At 53.3% G+C, this 15178-nt stretch overlaps 2 protein-coding genes across 2 annotated transcripts; one reads left to right on the top strand and one right to left on the bottom strand.

Moving 5' to 3' along the window:
- The first annotated feature begins 226 nt into the window (after nucleotides 1-226).
- Nucleotides 227-550, top strand: LOC113992838 (feather keratin Cos2-2-like). The gene has a single exon (XM_027730510.2). It carries the CDS (start codon nucleotides 227-229, stop codon nucleotides 548-550), a length of 324 nt encoding a protein of 107 aa, XP_027586311.2.
- A 3172-nt stretch (nucleotides 551-3722) lies between these two features.
- Nucleotides 3723-4046, bottom strand: LOC113992835 (feather keratin Cos1-2-like). The gene has a single exon (XM_027730506.2). It carries the CDS (start codon nucleotides 4026-4028, stop codon nucleotides 3723-3725), a length of 306 nt encoding a protein of 101 aa, XP_027586307.1. The 5' UTR covers nucleotides 4029-4046.
- Nucleotides 4047-15178: the final 11132 nt, after the last annotated feature.

Consider the following 15178-nt stretch of genomic DNA (forward strand, 5'->3'; position numbering starts at 1 on the left):
TGTTTTCCTACAGCTGAGGCAGGAGCAGCCTGGGCCTGTCTGATCTCTGAAGGCCCTGCTGGGCTCAGGGAAAGGCTCCCTTGTTGGCCCCTGCAGAGCCTCTCCCTCCCCAAGCAGCAGCAGCTGCCTTGGCTTCCTGGTGGTGCTTTGCCGGCTGTTGCTGAGGTGTGCGTGTGCTCTGCTTCCTCCCTGCCCTGTGTGCCAGGTGCAGCCCCAGGCTCAAGCCATGTCGTGCCCTGAGAAGTGCCAGCAGTGCCAGCCCTGCAACCCTTGCTGCCAGCCCTGCGGCCCGACCCCGCTGGCCAACAGCTGCAATGAGTGCTGTGTCAGGCAGTGCCAGAGCTCCACCGTCGTCATTGAGCCGCCGGCTGTGCTGGTGACCCTGCCCGGGCCCATCCTCAGCTCCTTCCCACAGAACACCGTGGTGGGATCCTCCACCTCCGCTGCCGTTGGCAGCATCCTCAGCTGTGATGGAGCGCCCATCAACTCCGGGGGCTTTGACCTCTCCTGCATCACCAGCTGCTACCGTGGCAGATGTCCCCCCTGCTAAAGCCCCTGCAAGACCTCCGTGCCAACAAACTGCAAGACCATCCTCGCATCATGCTGCTGCAACTGAAACAACACAACGACCAACGCTTGGACATTGCATTTGACTTTATGGCTCGTGTGTTGCCTTCTTCTCCGTTCGTCTTCTATCTCTTCCCTCCTTTTCTTCTGTCACCACGAACCCAATGCCACCCTCCTGGGGACCTTTTGGCCTCCCTGCCTCTGCAGCCCAGGCAGAGGGACACCCCCCCTGCACCTTAGTGGCTGCTGCTGGTGCCCTCTGTGAGCCACCTCCTTTGCTTCTTTAGACTCAATAAAGTTGTTTTGCATCCAAGCCGTGGTCTCCAAGTCCTCCTTCCTTCAGTGGCAACTCTTACATTCAGCTGAGAGAAAATGATGGACAGAGTCGAGGGTGGGACTCCTTTCAGTGGGTTTTTCTTTATGCCCTTTCCCTTGGAGCTCACAAACTTATTCCTTGGGATTCCACAGCAAAGACCATCAGGCAGAAGATGGCTCCAAGAAGTGTCAGGTGTGGGAATGGGAAACAGCAATGGCTGGACACAGCCCACAACCTCATCCCTTCCTACACCTCCCTTACACTGACTGTTCTGCCCAGCTTGTGTCCAGACAGGCAGGGCTGGGGTGTTTCATGTGTCAGGATTGGGATCAACCACCTAAAAGAGTGGATTGGGATCAACTGTTCTGTGGAAGCCTTTTTCATGCAGATGTACCATGAAGAACGCCACGACCCTGTGAAGAGCCTGTACCAGAAAAGATTCCTGGTAGGAATGTCCACTGCAGAAGAGTGAAGCCAACAATGGAGCAGGTCTCGCTGGCCGGAGCTGTGAAGCTATCAGGGAGCTATGATGGAATGTTCCCTCTGCAGAAGGATCTGGACAGGCTGGATACATTGTCCAATCCAGCAGGGTGAGGTTCTACAAGACCATATGTCAGGTCCTACACTTTGGCCACAATAACCCCCTGCAGCTCTACAGGCTGGGGGCAGAGCACTTGGAAAGAGGCCCAGTGGAAGAGGACTTGGGGCTGCTGGTGGATAGTGGCTGAACATGAGCCACAGTGGGCTCAGGTGGGCAAGAAGGCCAAGGGCATCCTGGTCTGTATCAGGAATAGTGTCCAGCAGAACCAGGGCAGTGACTGTGCCTGTCTACTGTGCACTGGTGAGGTCACACCTCGAGTGCTGTGTCCAGTTCTGGGCCCCTCAGCTGAGGAAGGACATTGAGGTGCTGGAGTGAGTCCAGAGAAGGGCAATGGAGCTGGTGAAGTGCCTAGAGGGTGTATCCTGTGAGGGGATGCTGAGGGAGCTGGGGGGGTTTAGCCTGCAGAAGAGGAGGCTCAGGGGAGACCTCCTCACTCTCTACAACTCTTTGAAAGGAGGTTGTAGCCAGGTGGGGGTGGGTCTCTTCCCCCAGGCAACCAGCAGAGTTCAGGCTGCTCAGGGAATTAGTAAACAAGGTGTTTCAAGGTCATGATGGGTTGATCTTGGCAAACAGCCTGGTGCCCATGAGGAGATTCTATCACTGCCCACCCTCACCTGGGCGAGGGGAGAAAATACAATGCCAAGGTGAGGGGTCAAAGTAAGGTCAGGGGAAACACTCAGCAATTACTGTCCCAGATAAAGGTGATTCATGTTGGGGAAATAGATTTAACTTATTGCAAATTTCCCATGGAGTTGAGTAAAGTGAAATATTAGCAAATTTAAACCCACATTCCCCCCTGTTTCCTTTCTTCCTGGTCTCAGCTTCGCTGAAGACTTCTTGTGAGGTAAAACATGTGCAGGTAATCTTCCCAAGAATGCCAGGAAGGATTAAAAAATAAGTTTTATTTCAGATGCAAGGACCATTTCTTGATGAGGTGGTGCACCAGGCCTCCAGTGGAAAAAGGCACCTCCTGTTTCCTCCTTCGAGTTTCCATTATGTCTGCTCCCCCCCACTCTCCCCGCTGGAATGAGAAGGCCTATGGCATCTGCTCTCTCCTCTCCCATCAGAGAGCAAGCTTCTGCAAGGAAAGAGGGGAGAGAACTGCAATATTTTGCAAAAGCTGGCAAGGGAAGCCTTTTCTAAGCATAATAACTAACTCCTCAGTAACAAAATCTTCCACAAAAAGACTTATTTATCCCTACACTTCTCCACCTTCTTCTCCCTCCACCAGTGGCACGGGGGGAGAGGGAAAGGGGGTTGTGCTCAGCCCATTCTGGAAGTCTCTGCACTCCTTCCTGCCACTCTGCTCCCCTGCTTCACTGTGGGTCCCCTGCAACAGGGTGGGTCATTTCCAAAGGGTACAGTCCTTTAGGAACAAAATGCTCCAACGTTACTCCTTGACAGGCTCACAGGTCCTGGCAGTAGGACTTGCTCCATTGTGGGCTTCTCTCCACGGCAGTGGATATGCCTGCCAGGATTCTTTTCGAGTGCTGGCTTTTCACAGTACCACAGCTTTCTTCATGGTGCACCCACCTACAAAGGGCTCCATAGAACAGCTGATCCCAATAAGCTCTTTTGTGTGGCTGATCCCAATCCTGACACATGAAACACCCCAGCCCTGCCTGCCTGGACACAAGCTGGGCAGAACAGTCAGTGTAAGGGAGGTGTAGGAAGGGATGAGGTTGTGGGCTGTGTCCAGCCATTGCTGTTTCCCATTCCCACACCTGACACTTCTTGGAGCCATCTTCTGCCTGATGGTCTTTGCTGTGGAATCCCAAGGAATAAGTTTGTGAGCTCCAAGGGAAAGGGCATAAAGAAAAACCCACTGAAAGGAGTCCCACCCTCGACTCTGTCCATCATTTTCTCTCAGCTGAATGGAAGAGTTGCCACTGAAGGAAGGAGGACTTGGAGAGCACGGCTTGGATGCAAAACAACTTTATTGAGTCTAAAGAAGCAAAGGAGGTGGCTCACAGAGGGCACCAGCAGCAGCCACTAAGATGCAGGGGGGGTGTCCCTCTGCCTGGGCTGCAGAGGCAGGGAGGCCAAAAGGTCCCCAGGAGGGTGGCATTGGGTGCTGGTGACAGGAAAGGAAGGGAAGAGAGAGAACAGAGAAGAAGGAAACAAGAGCCATAAAGTCTAAATGCAATGTCCCAGCGTTGTGTTTTCAGTGCATGATGAGAGGTCAGCAGCATGATGAGAGGTCTTGCAGGTTGTTGGCCGAGGAGGTTTGCAGAGGCTTTAGCAGGGGGGACATCTGCCACGGTAGCAGCTGGTGATGCAGGAGAGGTCAAAGCCCCCGGAGTTGATGGGCACTCCATCACAGCTGAGGATGCTGCCAACGGCAGCGGAGGTGGAGGATCCCACCACGGTGTTCTGTGGGAAGGAGCTGAGGATGGGCCCGGGCAGGGTCACCACCACAGCAGAGGGTTGGATGGCAACAGTGGAGCTCTGGCACTGCCTGACACAGCACTCATTGCAGCTGTTGGCCAGCGGGGTCGGGCCGCAGGGCTGGCAGCAAGGGTTGCAGGGCTGGCAGCACGACATGTCTCTGGCTCACAGGGGCACCTGGCACACAGGGCAGGGAGAAGCACAAAGCAGACACACATGAGAAGCAGCCCTGCACCCAACCCCCCTGCAGACAAGGCACCTCCTGCACCACATGACACTGCCCAGCCCAAAGCCCAGCAGCCTCCTCAGCCAAGTCCCAGCCTCTCTCTGCACAACACCTTCTCTCCCCTTCCCTCTCCCAGCAGAAGCAGCTCCCAGCCCTGGCCTAGCACAGCCCATATCAGGTGAAGCAGAAGAAGAAGAATGGCATTTTCCTCTCACCTGATTCCCAAGGTGGAGGTGATGAGAGAAGTGGGTGAGAGAGCAGAGACTTGGGCTGCCTTTTATAGCAGTCCTGCACTGCGTCAGGCCCACAGGCACCTTTGTGCAAGTCATAATTTTCTGACCAGCTCATGTCAAATGTGAACCATCCCAGCTAATGGTAGGGGCTGTGTCCTGGTTTCCTGCACTGCTGCCTTTTCATTTCCTGTGCATTCCACGTGCTTTCCCGTAGGAAGAATTCTGTAAATGTTGGGATGAGAGGCCCAAGGATTTCCAGGACATAAAGACATCATTGCAGGCACAAGGCTCAGATCAAGGGCTGGTGTCTTCCCGTGCAGGCAGGTGATGTGAACCTGTGTCATTTCTGGGTGGTTTTTTTGTGGTAAAGTTTTCATGAACTGGATACTGCTCTTGTTATTTCTACCCACATTCCCAAGGACTTCCATGAGAGTGACCATGAAACATCCTTTTGTCTTTCTCTTCCCTTCTGTTTGTGACAGGCACCCTTTGCTTCACTCAACTGAGGTTCTGCTGGCAGGGTTCGACCCTGTTCTCTGTTTAAAGTGCTCTCATGGAAGTTGTGCTGGTCTCATTCACCCTGTCCTCTCTCTGTACACTCTCTACAGATCCTTTGGGAAGACAAGGTACATTTCATTTGCCTGGTCCATTCCCATGTGTCATGTGAAAGTGGAGGGTTTAGGTTTTGCTGGTTGGTGCCCCCAGGAAAGTGGAGACCCTTGTGTCCAACCAGGGTGACCCTTGTGTCAGCGTCTTGTACTGAGACCCTTCAGCAACAGATTCAACAGATCAAAGGGGATTTGACTGCCCTTATCGGGGGGGCTCAACCAACAACATGAAGACCCCTCAGCAGGTCCTGCCAAAGTGTTATCTGCTGCCAGCACGTGAAAGGACTCACTCTTAACAGTTCACGGAATAACACTCTTTATAATACAAATTGTGGCAGGTTAATAAGTTTTATGGTTGTCAGTGACAGTGTCTGGCTACAAAAATGTGTTTTAAAGCAATCTACTGATATATATTAAGCAAGCACAAGCTCTAGTCCTAAAAGCAAGAGTTAACATGTGTAGAGTATTATGCTTCTGCAATAGGTGTCCCTGTGGGGGGAAGAGATGGGCTCAGCCCCTTGACTGACCCCAGCAGTTTTGGTGGAGCCCTCTCCCAACTTTCCCCCATCCCCAACATACTTTTATACTCTTTGTTTGTGTTTTTGGGGAGCTTGGGTGGCTTTAGTCATAAATACTGTTTATTTCTGGTTGGCGTAAAATTGTCTTGCCACACCTAATGAGAGGGGGGTGGTGGTGCTTTGGCACCTCCAGAGGGGGTTTGGCATGGTTGTTGGCTCAGCAGCAGAACACCTTGATTCTCCCTTGGCTGACAGACACCGTATGGTCTCATGACCTTCAGAGTCCCACAATGTTCCCCCTTTCTGCTGGCGTTTGAATGGAGGGGGGCCAAGTAGTTTCCACTCTGTTCCACTATCTGTTCTGTTCCTCTGAGCAGATGATTCTATTGTATGAAGAGCATGATGGCCACATTCCCTTCTAGGGAGTAGATACTGCATTTTGCCCCAGAATTCCAAGCCCCCTCTAAATTGTAAACCTATCCATCATGCCACACTAGGGTACTTGCATACTGTTTTGCAGAGGGGTTCCTAACATCTCCTCAGCACAGTTCCCACTTCTTTATGTTTTTCTGTCCTTCTAAGCGTGTTCAGATTTTTGCAGGGCTCAAGGCACACATGTGTGTCAGTCTGTGTGTGTGGGATCCCCATCAGGAGGGCAGTGGAAGGTTCCAACACTGGATCTGCCCTTGGTGTGTCCGTGAGCACCACAGAGTAGCCGGTTGCCCCCACCAGAAGGAGCCAATCTACAGCTGAATGGTGCTGCCTTCGACCCTGCAGAGGAGTGTCCAGAGAACTGAAATGCAGCCTCTGCCTCTTGCACCCTCCATTTCTTGCTTTCTGTTCAGGGGGAAAGCCAATAACTCCTGCCCACTGTGCAGGCCCTGATCCCTGAATCAATTCCCTGTTGGCGGAATGTTGCTGAGACCCTGTGCCAAATGGGTGTGGAACTGGAGGGATCAGGGTCGAGATGTCACTCTGCTGGGAGATGTAGGACAGACATTCTGGGTGGTACTAGGACAGTCAAAGAGCTGTGGAGTCGTTTTGGTGTTTGAGCACCAGGACTTCCATAGCTCCCCAAAAAGCTGAATCAGAGTTGCCAGCAACTGTGTCTAGGCAGGCAGGGACATGTGCTTTGGGACCAAATGGATCAAACCCATCTCCTCCATCAAGAGAGAGGCCAGGCAAATTCCCTCTTTGCCTAGGGAGCAGTGCTATCACTTTTCTTTAGGTTATTCACATTTACATCCATCCCTGTCTGATGCCTGGGCTGGTGCTTTGTAGTTGAACTTGTTATTCATCTAATTGTGCTTTGGACCCCCTGTATTGTGTAAATGTGGCAAGGTTTGGGAGCTGGGGGAGAAGGCTGCCAGGCTGGGCTCTGTGAGAAGAGTCCAGTGGCTCCTGCCCTGTGTGTGTGAGAGTCCGTTCCAGCTGTCTCCAGAAGGGACTCAGTGCTGCCCATTGCTGAGCACATTTCTCACACTGCTGATTCCTCTATCAAAGTGAATTCCTTTCAAATCATGGAATCTTAGACTGGTTTAACTGGAAAGTATCCTAAAAAACATTTATTTCCACAAGCTCCCCCCCACTCCATGGACAGGATGCCACCCACTAAACCACAGTGCTTAAATCGCTGTCCAATCTGACTTTGAACACTTCCAGGGATTAGGCTTAGGAATCCACAAATGTTCTTGGTAACTTTTTCCGGTGTCTAACCACCCCCTCAGTCAGGGATGTGTTTGTGAGCTGCAAGGGAAAGAACAAAAATTGAAATCCACTGAAGGGAAAATGACCACTGCTTCCTCCACCTTCTTCCTGATCTGACTGGAAGACTTGCCATGGGAGGAAGGAGAACTCAGAGTCCCAGGCTTGGATGCAAAACAACTTTATTGAGTCTAAAGAAGCAAAGGAGGTGGCTCACAGGGGGCACCAGCGGCAGCCCCGAAGATGCAGGGGGAGTGTCCCTCTGCCTGGGCTGCAGAGGCAGGGAGGCCAAAAGGTCCCCAGGAGGGTGGCATTGGGTGGTGGTGACAGAAAAGGAAGGGAAGAGAGAGAAGAGAGGAGAAGAAGGAAACAAGAGCCATAAAGTCTAAATGCAATGTCCCAGCGTTGTGTTTTCAGTGCAGCAGCATGATGAGAGGTCTTGCAGGTTGTTGGCCAAGGAGGTTTGCAGGGGCTTTAGCAGGGGGGACATCTGCCACGGTAGCAGCTGGTGATGCAGGAGAGGTCAAAGCCCCCGGAGTTGATGGGCACTCCATCACAGCTGAGGATGCTGCCAACGGCAGCGGAGGTGGAGGATCCCACCACGGTGTTCTGTGGGAAGGAGCTGAGGATGGGCCCGGGCAGGGTCACCAGCACAGCCGGCGGCTCAATGACGACGGTGGAGCTCTGGCCCTGCCTGACACAGCACTCATTTCAGCTGTGGGCCAGCGGGGTCCGGCCGCGGGTGGCATCAAGGGTTGCAGGGCTGGCACGCTGGCCACCTCAGGGCACACATGGCTCGAGCCGGGGGGCTGCACTGGCACACAGGGCAGGGAGGAAGCAGAGCACACGCACACCTCAGCAACAGCCGGCAAAAGCACCAGCCAGGAGCCAATGCAGCTGCTCTGCTTGGGGAGGGAGAGCTCTGCCGCAGGGGCCAACAAGGAGCCTTCCCTGTCCCAGCAGGCCTTCCGAGATCAGACAGCCCAGGCTGCTCCTCCTCATCTGTAGGAAAACGCCCCCCGCAGCCCAGCCTCCGCCTCTGTCCTAACAAGACCGCCTCCCCTCTGCCCACACGACCACCATCCCCGGCACTCCCACAAAGACCAAGGGCAGGATGGGCTGCAAAGCCGACCCTGTCTAGAGAGGGGGGAGGAGAAAGGGGCTTCCCACTCACCGGCTTGCTGAGGAGAAGGAGGTGACAGAAGGGGTTGAGAGAGCCACCAGTTCGGCTGGCTTTTATACTGGCCCCACAGTGCCTCAGGGCCCAAAGGCCGTGCTGCATAAGTGACAATTTTCCTGCATGATCCCAAGGAACGGAAACACCTCAGGGAATGAATGGTATGGCATGAGGTGGTGATTCCCACTACCCTGACATTGCATTTCCTGGCCTACATCATCACCGTTCCCTCATGGACACTTCTGAGTGCAGGTCTGAGAGGTTCCAGGATTTCTGGGGGCACGGATGCGTCAGTATGGGCAGAAGTGATGACCTGAGTGCACAAGGGATACAGAAGAGGTAGGTGATTCCAGCCTGGGGCACTCTGGTCCTGCTGACAGGAAAGTTCCCAGCTGCTCAAATGCCTCCAGGCTTTGGCTCATCACCCAAGGGCTCCCCTGAGCTGTGCCAGAGTTCACCTCTGATCCCAGCCATGGCTTCTCCATGAGACAGGAGCAAAGACCCTGGGAAACAGCTCCGTGCCCCAAGGCTGCCTGCAGGTAGCATGAGGAGTGATGACCTGGGGTCAGGATTCTCCTTGGTGAGACCTGAGTGCCGTGGCCCTCTCCAGTTGTCACCAAAAACCAGTAAACAAGCTCATGAACCAGTCTGTTAGGTTTGAGTCCACACCCTGCTGGGTGAGTGTGAAAAGCTCCACAGAACATGCACACCCAGCAACCAAACAGACCAGGTTATATTCATAAAGCTAGCACGTATTCATCAAATTTTTATTACATATTCATTACAGTTCCTAAATCCATGCATATACATTAAATATATTTGTGGACTTTTTTGGATATTCATAGGGGTCTTTTGAGAGTTTTTGGTCATCTCTTGGGAACGTCCCATTCCCCATGTTTTCCTTTTATGGTTCCAGATGTTCTAGTGTGTTCTCTCTTCTTGAGAGTATCTCAAACACGTGGTCAGGTCATAACAAACTTCTCTTATCAATCTTTGTTCTGACACACAATCCTTGCTCTCAAAACTAAGACATTTGAGAGTCCATATCAATCACTGATATAGGGAAATAAGGAAGCTATTGCTGTCACAAGACTATAAGTCACAGATGGAGGGACTTAACACAAAGCCACATCAAACTCAGGCATCTGTACTAAGCACTATGTGGGACAAAACTAAGTATTAACCATGAATATAGGGATCAAACACTACTGTGCTAAACTTAAAAGATATTTTTCACATCTTCACCAAAGGCTGCATAGACTCTTTTTAAAGAAATATCACTTTTCCAGTAACGAGCTCTCCTCAGAAAAGGGGGAGCTGGGACTGTGCCAGTGCCCGGCACTGTTGAGGAGGGATGTCACTACAGGCCTTGGAATGGTTGGGCTCAGCCATGAGCTCAGACACAGCTGAGGACACCCCCGCAGGCACTGACACATTCCCAACCTGCCCAGGGAGCACAAGGACAAACCCAGATGCACAGACACAGCAAACATGCCCAAGGACTCACACAGCAGGTTGCACTCAAGTGCTTTCCCCTGTGCACAGAGAGACACTGCAGGCCAGAGGCTCCCAGGGGTGTGTTCCTAGGGGAGCACAAGCACAGGGATGTGCAGACACTCACACGCTCCAGGGCATGGTCACACTCCCCCACCCATTCCTGGGGATCAGCACAGGGGGCAGAGGGGATGGGATGGGAGTGAGGAGCTGCCGGGGAGCTCCCTGCCAGAGCAGGGAGGGGGCCTCTGAGCAGCACAGATGCTCAGGCAGCAGTGCCAGAGGAGCCTCAGGGACTGTCCAGGCACCGAAGGAAGCCAAAGTGTTTTGACCAGCAGGGCAAGACCCACATTCAGGGGAGGACTTTGGGTGAAGAGCCAAGGAACGGAGGGCTGGGAGTAGCTGGGACCCTTCCTGCCAGTAGGAATTACAGAAGTCAGGAAGCATTACAGAAATCCACCAGAGTGCCCCAGGTTGGAATCACCTGCCTCTTCTGTATCCCTTGTGCACTCAGGTCATCACTTCTGCCCATACTGACACATTCTTGCCCCCAGAAATCCTGGAACCTCTCAGACCTGCACTCAGAAGTGTCCATGAGGGAACGGTGATGATGTAGGCCAGGAAATGCAATGTCAGGGTAGTGGGAATCACCACCTCATGCCATACCATTCATTCCCTGAGGTGTTTCCGTTCCTTGGGATCATGCAGGAAAATTGTCACTTACGCAGCACGGCCTTTGGGCCCTGAGGCACTGTGGGGCCAGTATAAAAGCCAGCCGAACTGGTGGCTCTCTCAACCCCTTCTGTCACCTCCTTCTCCTCAGCAAGCCGGTGAGTGGGAAGCCCCTTTCTCCTCCCCCCTCTCTAGCACAGGGTCGAGCTTTGCAGCCCATCCCTGCTCCTTGGTCTTGTGGGAGGGCTCGGGGATGGTGGTCGTGTGGGCAGAGGGGAGAGCGTCTGTTAGGGACAGAGGCGGAGGCTGGGCTGAGGGGGCTGTTTTCCTACAGCTGAGGCAGGAGCAGCCTGGGCCTGTCTGATCTCTGAAGGCCCTGCTGGGCTCAGGGAAAGGCTCCCTTGTTGGCCCCTGCAGGGCCTCTCCCTCCCCAAGCAGCAGCAGCTGCCTTGGCTTCCTGGTGGTGCTTTGCCGGCTGTTGCTGAGGTGTGCGTGTGCTCTGCTTCCTCCCTGCCCTGTGTGCCAGGTGCAGCCCCAGGCTCGAGCCATGTCGTGCCCTGAGAAGTGCCAGCAGTGCCAGCCCTGCAACCCTTGCTGCCAGCCCTGCGGCCCGACCCCGCTGGCCAACAGCTGCAATGAGTGCTGTGTCAGGCAGTGCCAGAGCTCCACGTTGCCATCCAGCCCTCCCTGTGCTGGTGACCCTGCCCGGGCCCATCCTCAGCTCCTTCCCACAGAACACCGTGGTGGGATCCTCCACCTCCGCTGCCGTTGGCAGCATCCTCAGCTGTGATGGAGTGCCCATCAACTCCGGGGGCTTTGACCTCTCCTGCATCACCAGCTGCTACCGTGGCAGATGTCCCCCCTGCTAAAGCCCCTGCAAACCTCCTTGGCCAACAACCTGCAAGACCTCTCATCATGCTGCTGCACTGAAAACACAACGCTGGGACATTGCATTTAGACTTTATGGCTCTTGTTTCCTTCTTCTCCTCTCTTCTCTCTCTTCCCTTCCTTTCCTGTCACCACCACCCAATGCCACCCTCCTGGGGACCTTTTGGCCTCCCTGCCTCTGCAGCCCAGGCAGAGGGACACCCCCCCTGCATCTTAGTGGCTGCTGCTGGTGCCCTCTGTGAGCCACCTCCTTTGCTTCTTTAGACTCAATAAAGTTGTTTTGCATCCAAGCCGTGCTCTCCAAGTCCTCCTTCCTTCAGTGGCAACTCTTCCATTCAGCTGAGAGAAAATGATGGACAGAGTCGAGGGTGGGACTCCTTTCAGTGGGTTTTTCTTTATGCCCTTTCCCTTGGAGCTCACAAACATTCCTTGGGATTCCACAGCAAAGACCATCAGGCAGAAGATGGCTCCAAGAAGTGTCAGGTGTGGGAATGGGAAACAGCAATGGCTGGACACAGCCCACAACCTCATCCCTTCCTACACCTCCCTTACACTGACTGTTCTGCCCAGCTTGTGTCCAGACAGGCAGGGCTGGGGTGTTTCACATGTCAGGATTGGGATCAACCACCTAAAAGAGTGGATTGGGATCAGCTGTTCTATGGAAGCCTTTTTCATGCAGATGTACCATGAAGAACGCCACGACCCTGTGAAGAACCTGTACCAGAAAAGATTCCTGGTAGGAATGTCCACTGCAGAAGAGTGAAGCCAACAATGGAGCAGGTCTCGCTGGCCGGAGCTGTGAAGCTATCAGGGAGCTATGATGGAATGTTCCCTCTGCAGAAGGATCTGGACAGGCTGGATACATTGTCCAATCCAGCAGGGTGAGGTTCTACAAGACCATATGTCAGGTCCTACACTTTGGCCACAATAACCCCCTGCAGCTCTACAGGCTGGGGGCAGAGCACTTGGAAAGAGGCCCAGTGGAAGAGGACTTGGGGCTGCTGGTGGATAGTGGCTGAACATGAGCCACAGTGGGCTCAGGTGGGCAAGAAGGCCAAGGGCATCCTGGTCTGTATCAGGAATAGTGTCCAGCAGAACCAGGGCAGTGACTGTGCCTGTCTACTGTGCACTGGTGAGGTCACACCTCGAGTGCTGTGTCCAGTTCTGGGCCCCTCAGCTGAGGAAGGACATTGAGGTGCTGGAGTGAGTCCAGAGAAGGGCAATGGAGCTGGTGAAGTGCCTAGAGGGTATATCCTGTGAGGGGATGCTGAGGGAGCTGGGGGGGTTTAGCCTGCAGAAGAGGAGGCTCAGGGGAGACCTCCTCACTCTCTACAACTCTTTGAAAGGAGGTTGTAGCCAGGTGGGGGTGGGTCTCTTCTCCCAGGCAACCAGCAGAGTTCAGGCTGCTCAGGGAATTAGTAAACAAGGTGTTTCAAGGTCATGATGGGTTGATCTTGGCAAACAGCCTGGTGCCCATGAAGAGATTCTATCACTGCCCACCCTCACCTGGGTGAGGGGAGAAAATACAATGCCAAGGTGAGGGGTCAAAGTAAGGTCAGGGGAAACACTCAGCAATTACTGTCCCAGATAAAGGTGATTTGTGTTGGGGAAATAGATTTAACTTATTGCAAATTTCCCATGGAGTTGAGTGAAGTGAAATATTAGCAAATTTAAACCCACATTCCCCCCAGTTTCCTTTCTTCCTGGTCTCAGCTTCGCTGAAGACTTCTTGTGAGGTAAAACATGTGCAGGTAATCTTCCCAAGAATGCCAGGAAGGATTAAAAAATAAGTTTTATTTCAGATGCAAGGACCATTTCTTGATGAGGTGGTGCACCAGGCCTCCAGTGGAAAAAGGCACCTCCTGTTTCCTCCTTCGAGTTTCCATTATGTCTGCTCCCCCCTACTCTCCCCGCTGGAATGAGAAGGCCTATGGCATCTGCTCTCTCCTCTCCATCAGAGAGCAAGCTTCTGCAATGCAAGAGGGGAGAGAACTGCAATATTTTGCAAAAGCTGGCAAGGGAAGCCTTTCCTAAGCATAATAACTAACTCCTCAGTAACAAAATCTTCCACAAAAAGACTTATTTATCCCTACACTTCTCCACCTTCTTCTCCCTCCACCAGTAGCACGGGGGGAGAGGAAAAGGGGGTTGTGCTCAGCCCATTCTGGAAGTCTCTGCACTCCTTCCTGCCACTCTGCTCTCCTGCTCCGCTGTGGGTCTCCTGCTACAGGGTGGGTCATTTCCAAAGGGTGCATGCCGCGGTCCGAAAGGGGGGGGATGGGACCGTGGCATCACACAGGTCCGGGACACAAAGGTAGGATGCAGGTAGAATGCTTTATTCACGTGTGCATGCGATGTTTTATCAGCTCGGGAGGGGAAAGGGCCAGAACATAGAGCGGAGCATGAGACAGACAAGCGCGGGGACAAACCAGGATAGGGACATGGGCAAAAGAGGAGGAGTGTGGGAGGATCTGGGGAGAGAAGGGGCGAATGGAGGCCGTCCCCTCTCTGCAGCTTCTCCAGCCAATCCACAGGAAAGCAGGGGAGCGGACAAGCCTGAACATGCCCAGGAAATACAAATTCTGGGGAAGGATACAATGTGTATATACATAATAACTGTAAAGTCTGTATCATAATATCCTATCAATCACTGTACATCTTTTTCCTCTTCTGACATTTTCCCCATATTGATTCCTAGTCATTCACAGGTGCAGTTCTTCAGGAACAAAATACTCCAACATTACTCTTTGATAGGGAAGAGGCCCCCTGGTGGTCTAGTGGTTAGGATGTGGCGCTCTCACCGCCGCGGCCCAGGTTCGATTCCCAGTCAGGGAACTCCTACGGGCAGATGGAGCTCGTTCAGTCCTGTAAGGCCATCCATCTAAGAGAAGGTCACTCTAAACAAACCTACGTCCTGGGGACCTCGCTGCCACCGTCCAAGCTTTGCTCGGCAGATGAACCTTAGGATTAAAGGGTGGGCTCAGTTCAGCGCACACTGTGTCTCACCTAAAAAATCCACTGTGCAGGCACAAAGGGTAACGACCTTTCCCAAATCTTCGTTCGCGAAGACTGGCCATACTCTTTGATAGGGTAACAGGTACTGGCAGTAGGACCTGCTCCGCTGTGGGCTTCTCTCCACGGCAGTGGATATGCCTGCCAGGATTCTTTTCGAGTGCAGGCTTTTCACCGTACCACAGCTTTCTTCATGGTACACCCACCTACAAAGGGCTCCATAGAACAGCTGATCCCACTCAGCTCTTTTGTGTGGCTGATCCCAATCCTGACACATGAAACACCCCAGCCCTGCCTGCCTGGACACAAGCTGGGCAGAACAGTCAGTGTAAGGGAGGTGTAGGAAGGGATAAGGTTGTGGGCTGTGTCCAGCCATTGCTGTTTCCCATTCCCACACCTGACACTTCTTGGAGCCATCTTCTGCCTGATGGTCTTTGCTGTGGAATCCCAAGGAATAAGTTTGTGAGCTCCAAGGGAAAGGGCATAAAGAAAAACCCACTGAAAGGAGTCCCACCCTCGACTCTGTCCATCATTTTCTCTCAGCTGAATGTAAGAGTTGCCACTGAAGGAAGGAGGACTTGGAGACCACGGCTTGGATGCAAATCAACTTTATTGAGTCTAAAGAAGCAAAGGAGGAGGCTCACAGAGGGCACCAGCAGCAGCCACTAAGATGCAGGGGGGGGTGTCCCTCTGCCTGGGCTGCAGAGGCAGGGAGGCCAAAAGGTCCCCAGGAGGGTGGCATTGGGTGCTGGTGGCAGGAAAGGAAGGGAAGAG

This window comes from Pipra filicauda, unplaced genomic scaffold (assembly GCF_003945595.2).
Source record: "Pipra filicauda isolate LSUMZ 115617 unplaced genomic scaffold, ASM394559v2 scaffold1196_size23001_pilon, whole genome shotgun sequence".
Lineage (NCBI taxonomy): Eukaryota > Metazoa > Chordata > Aves > Passeriformes > Pipridae > Pipra > Pipra filicauda.

Bases quoted from the DNA above. Each gene is read 5' to 3' on its own strand.
- LOC113992835 (XM_027730506.2), bottom strand. From the start codon at position 4,028: ATGTCGTGCTGCCAGCCCTGCAACCCTTGCTGCCAGCCCTGCGGCCCG.
- LOC113992838 (XM_027730510.2), top strand. From the start codon at position 227: ATGTCGTGCCCTGAGAAGTGCCAGCAGTGCCAGCCCTGCAACCCTTGC.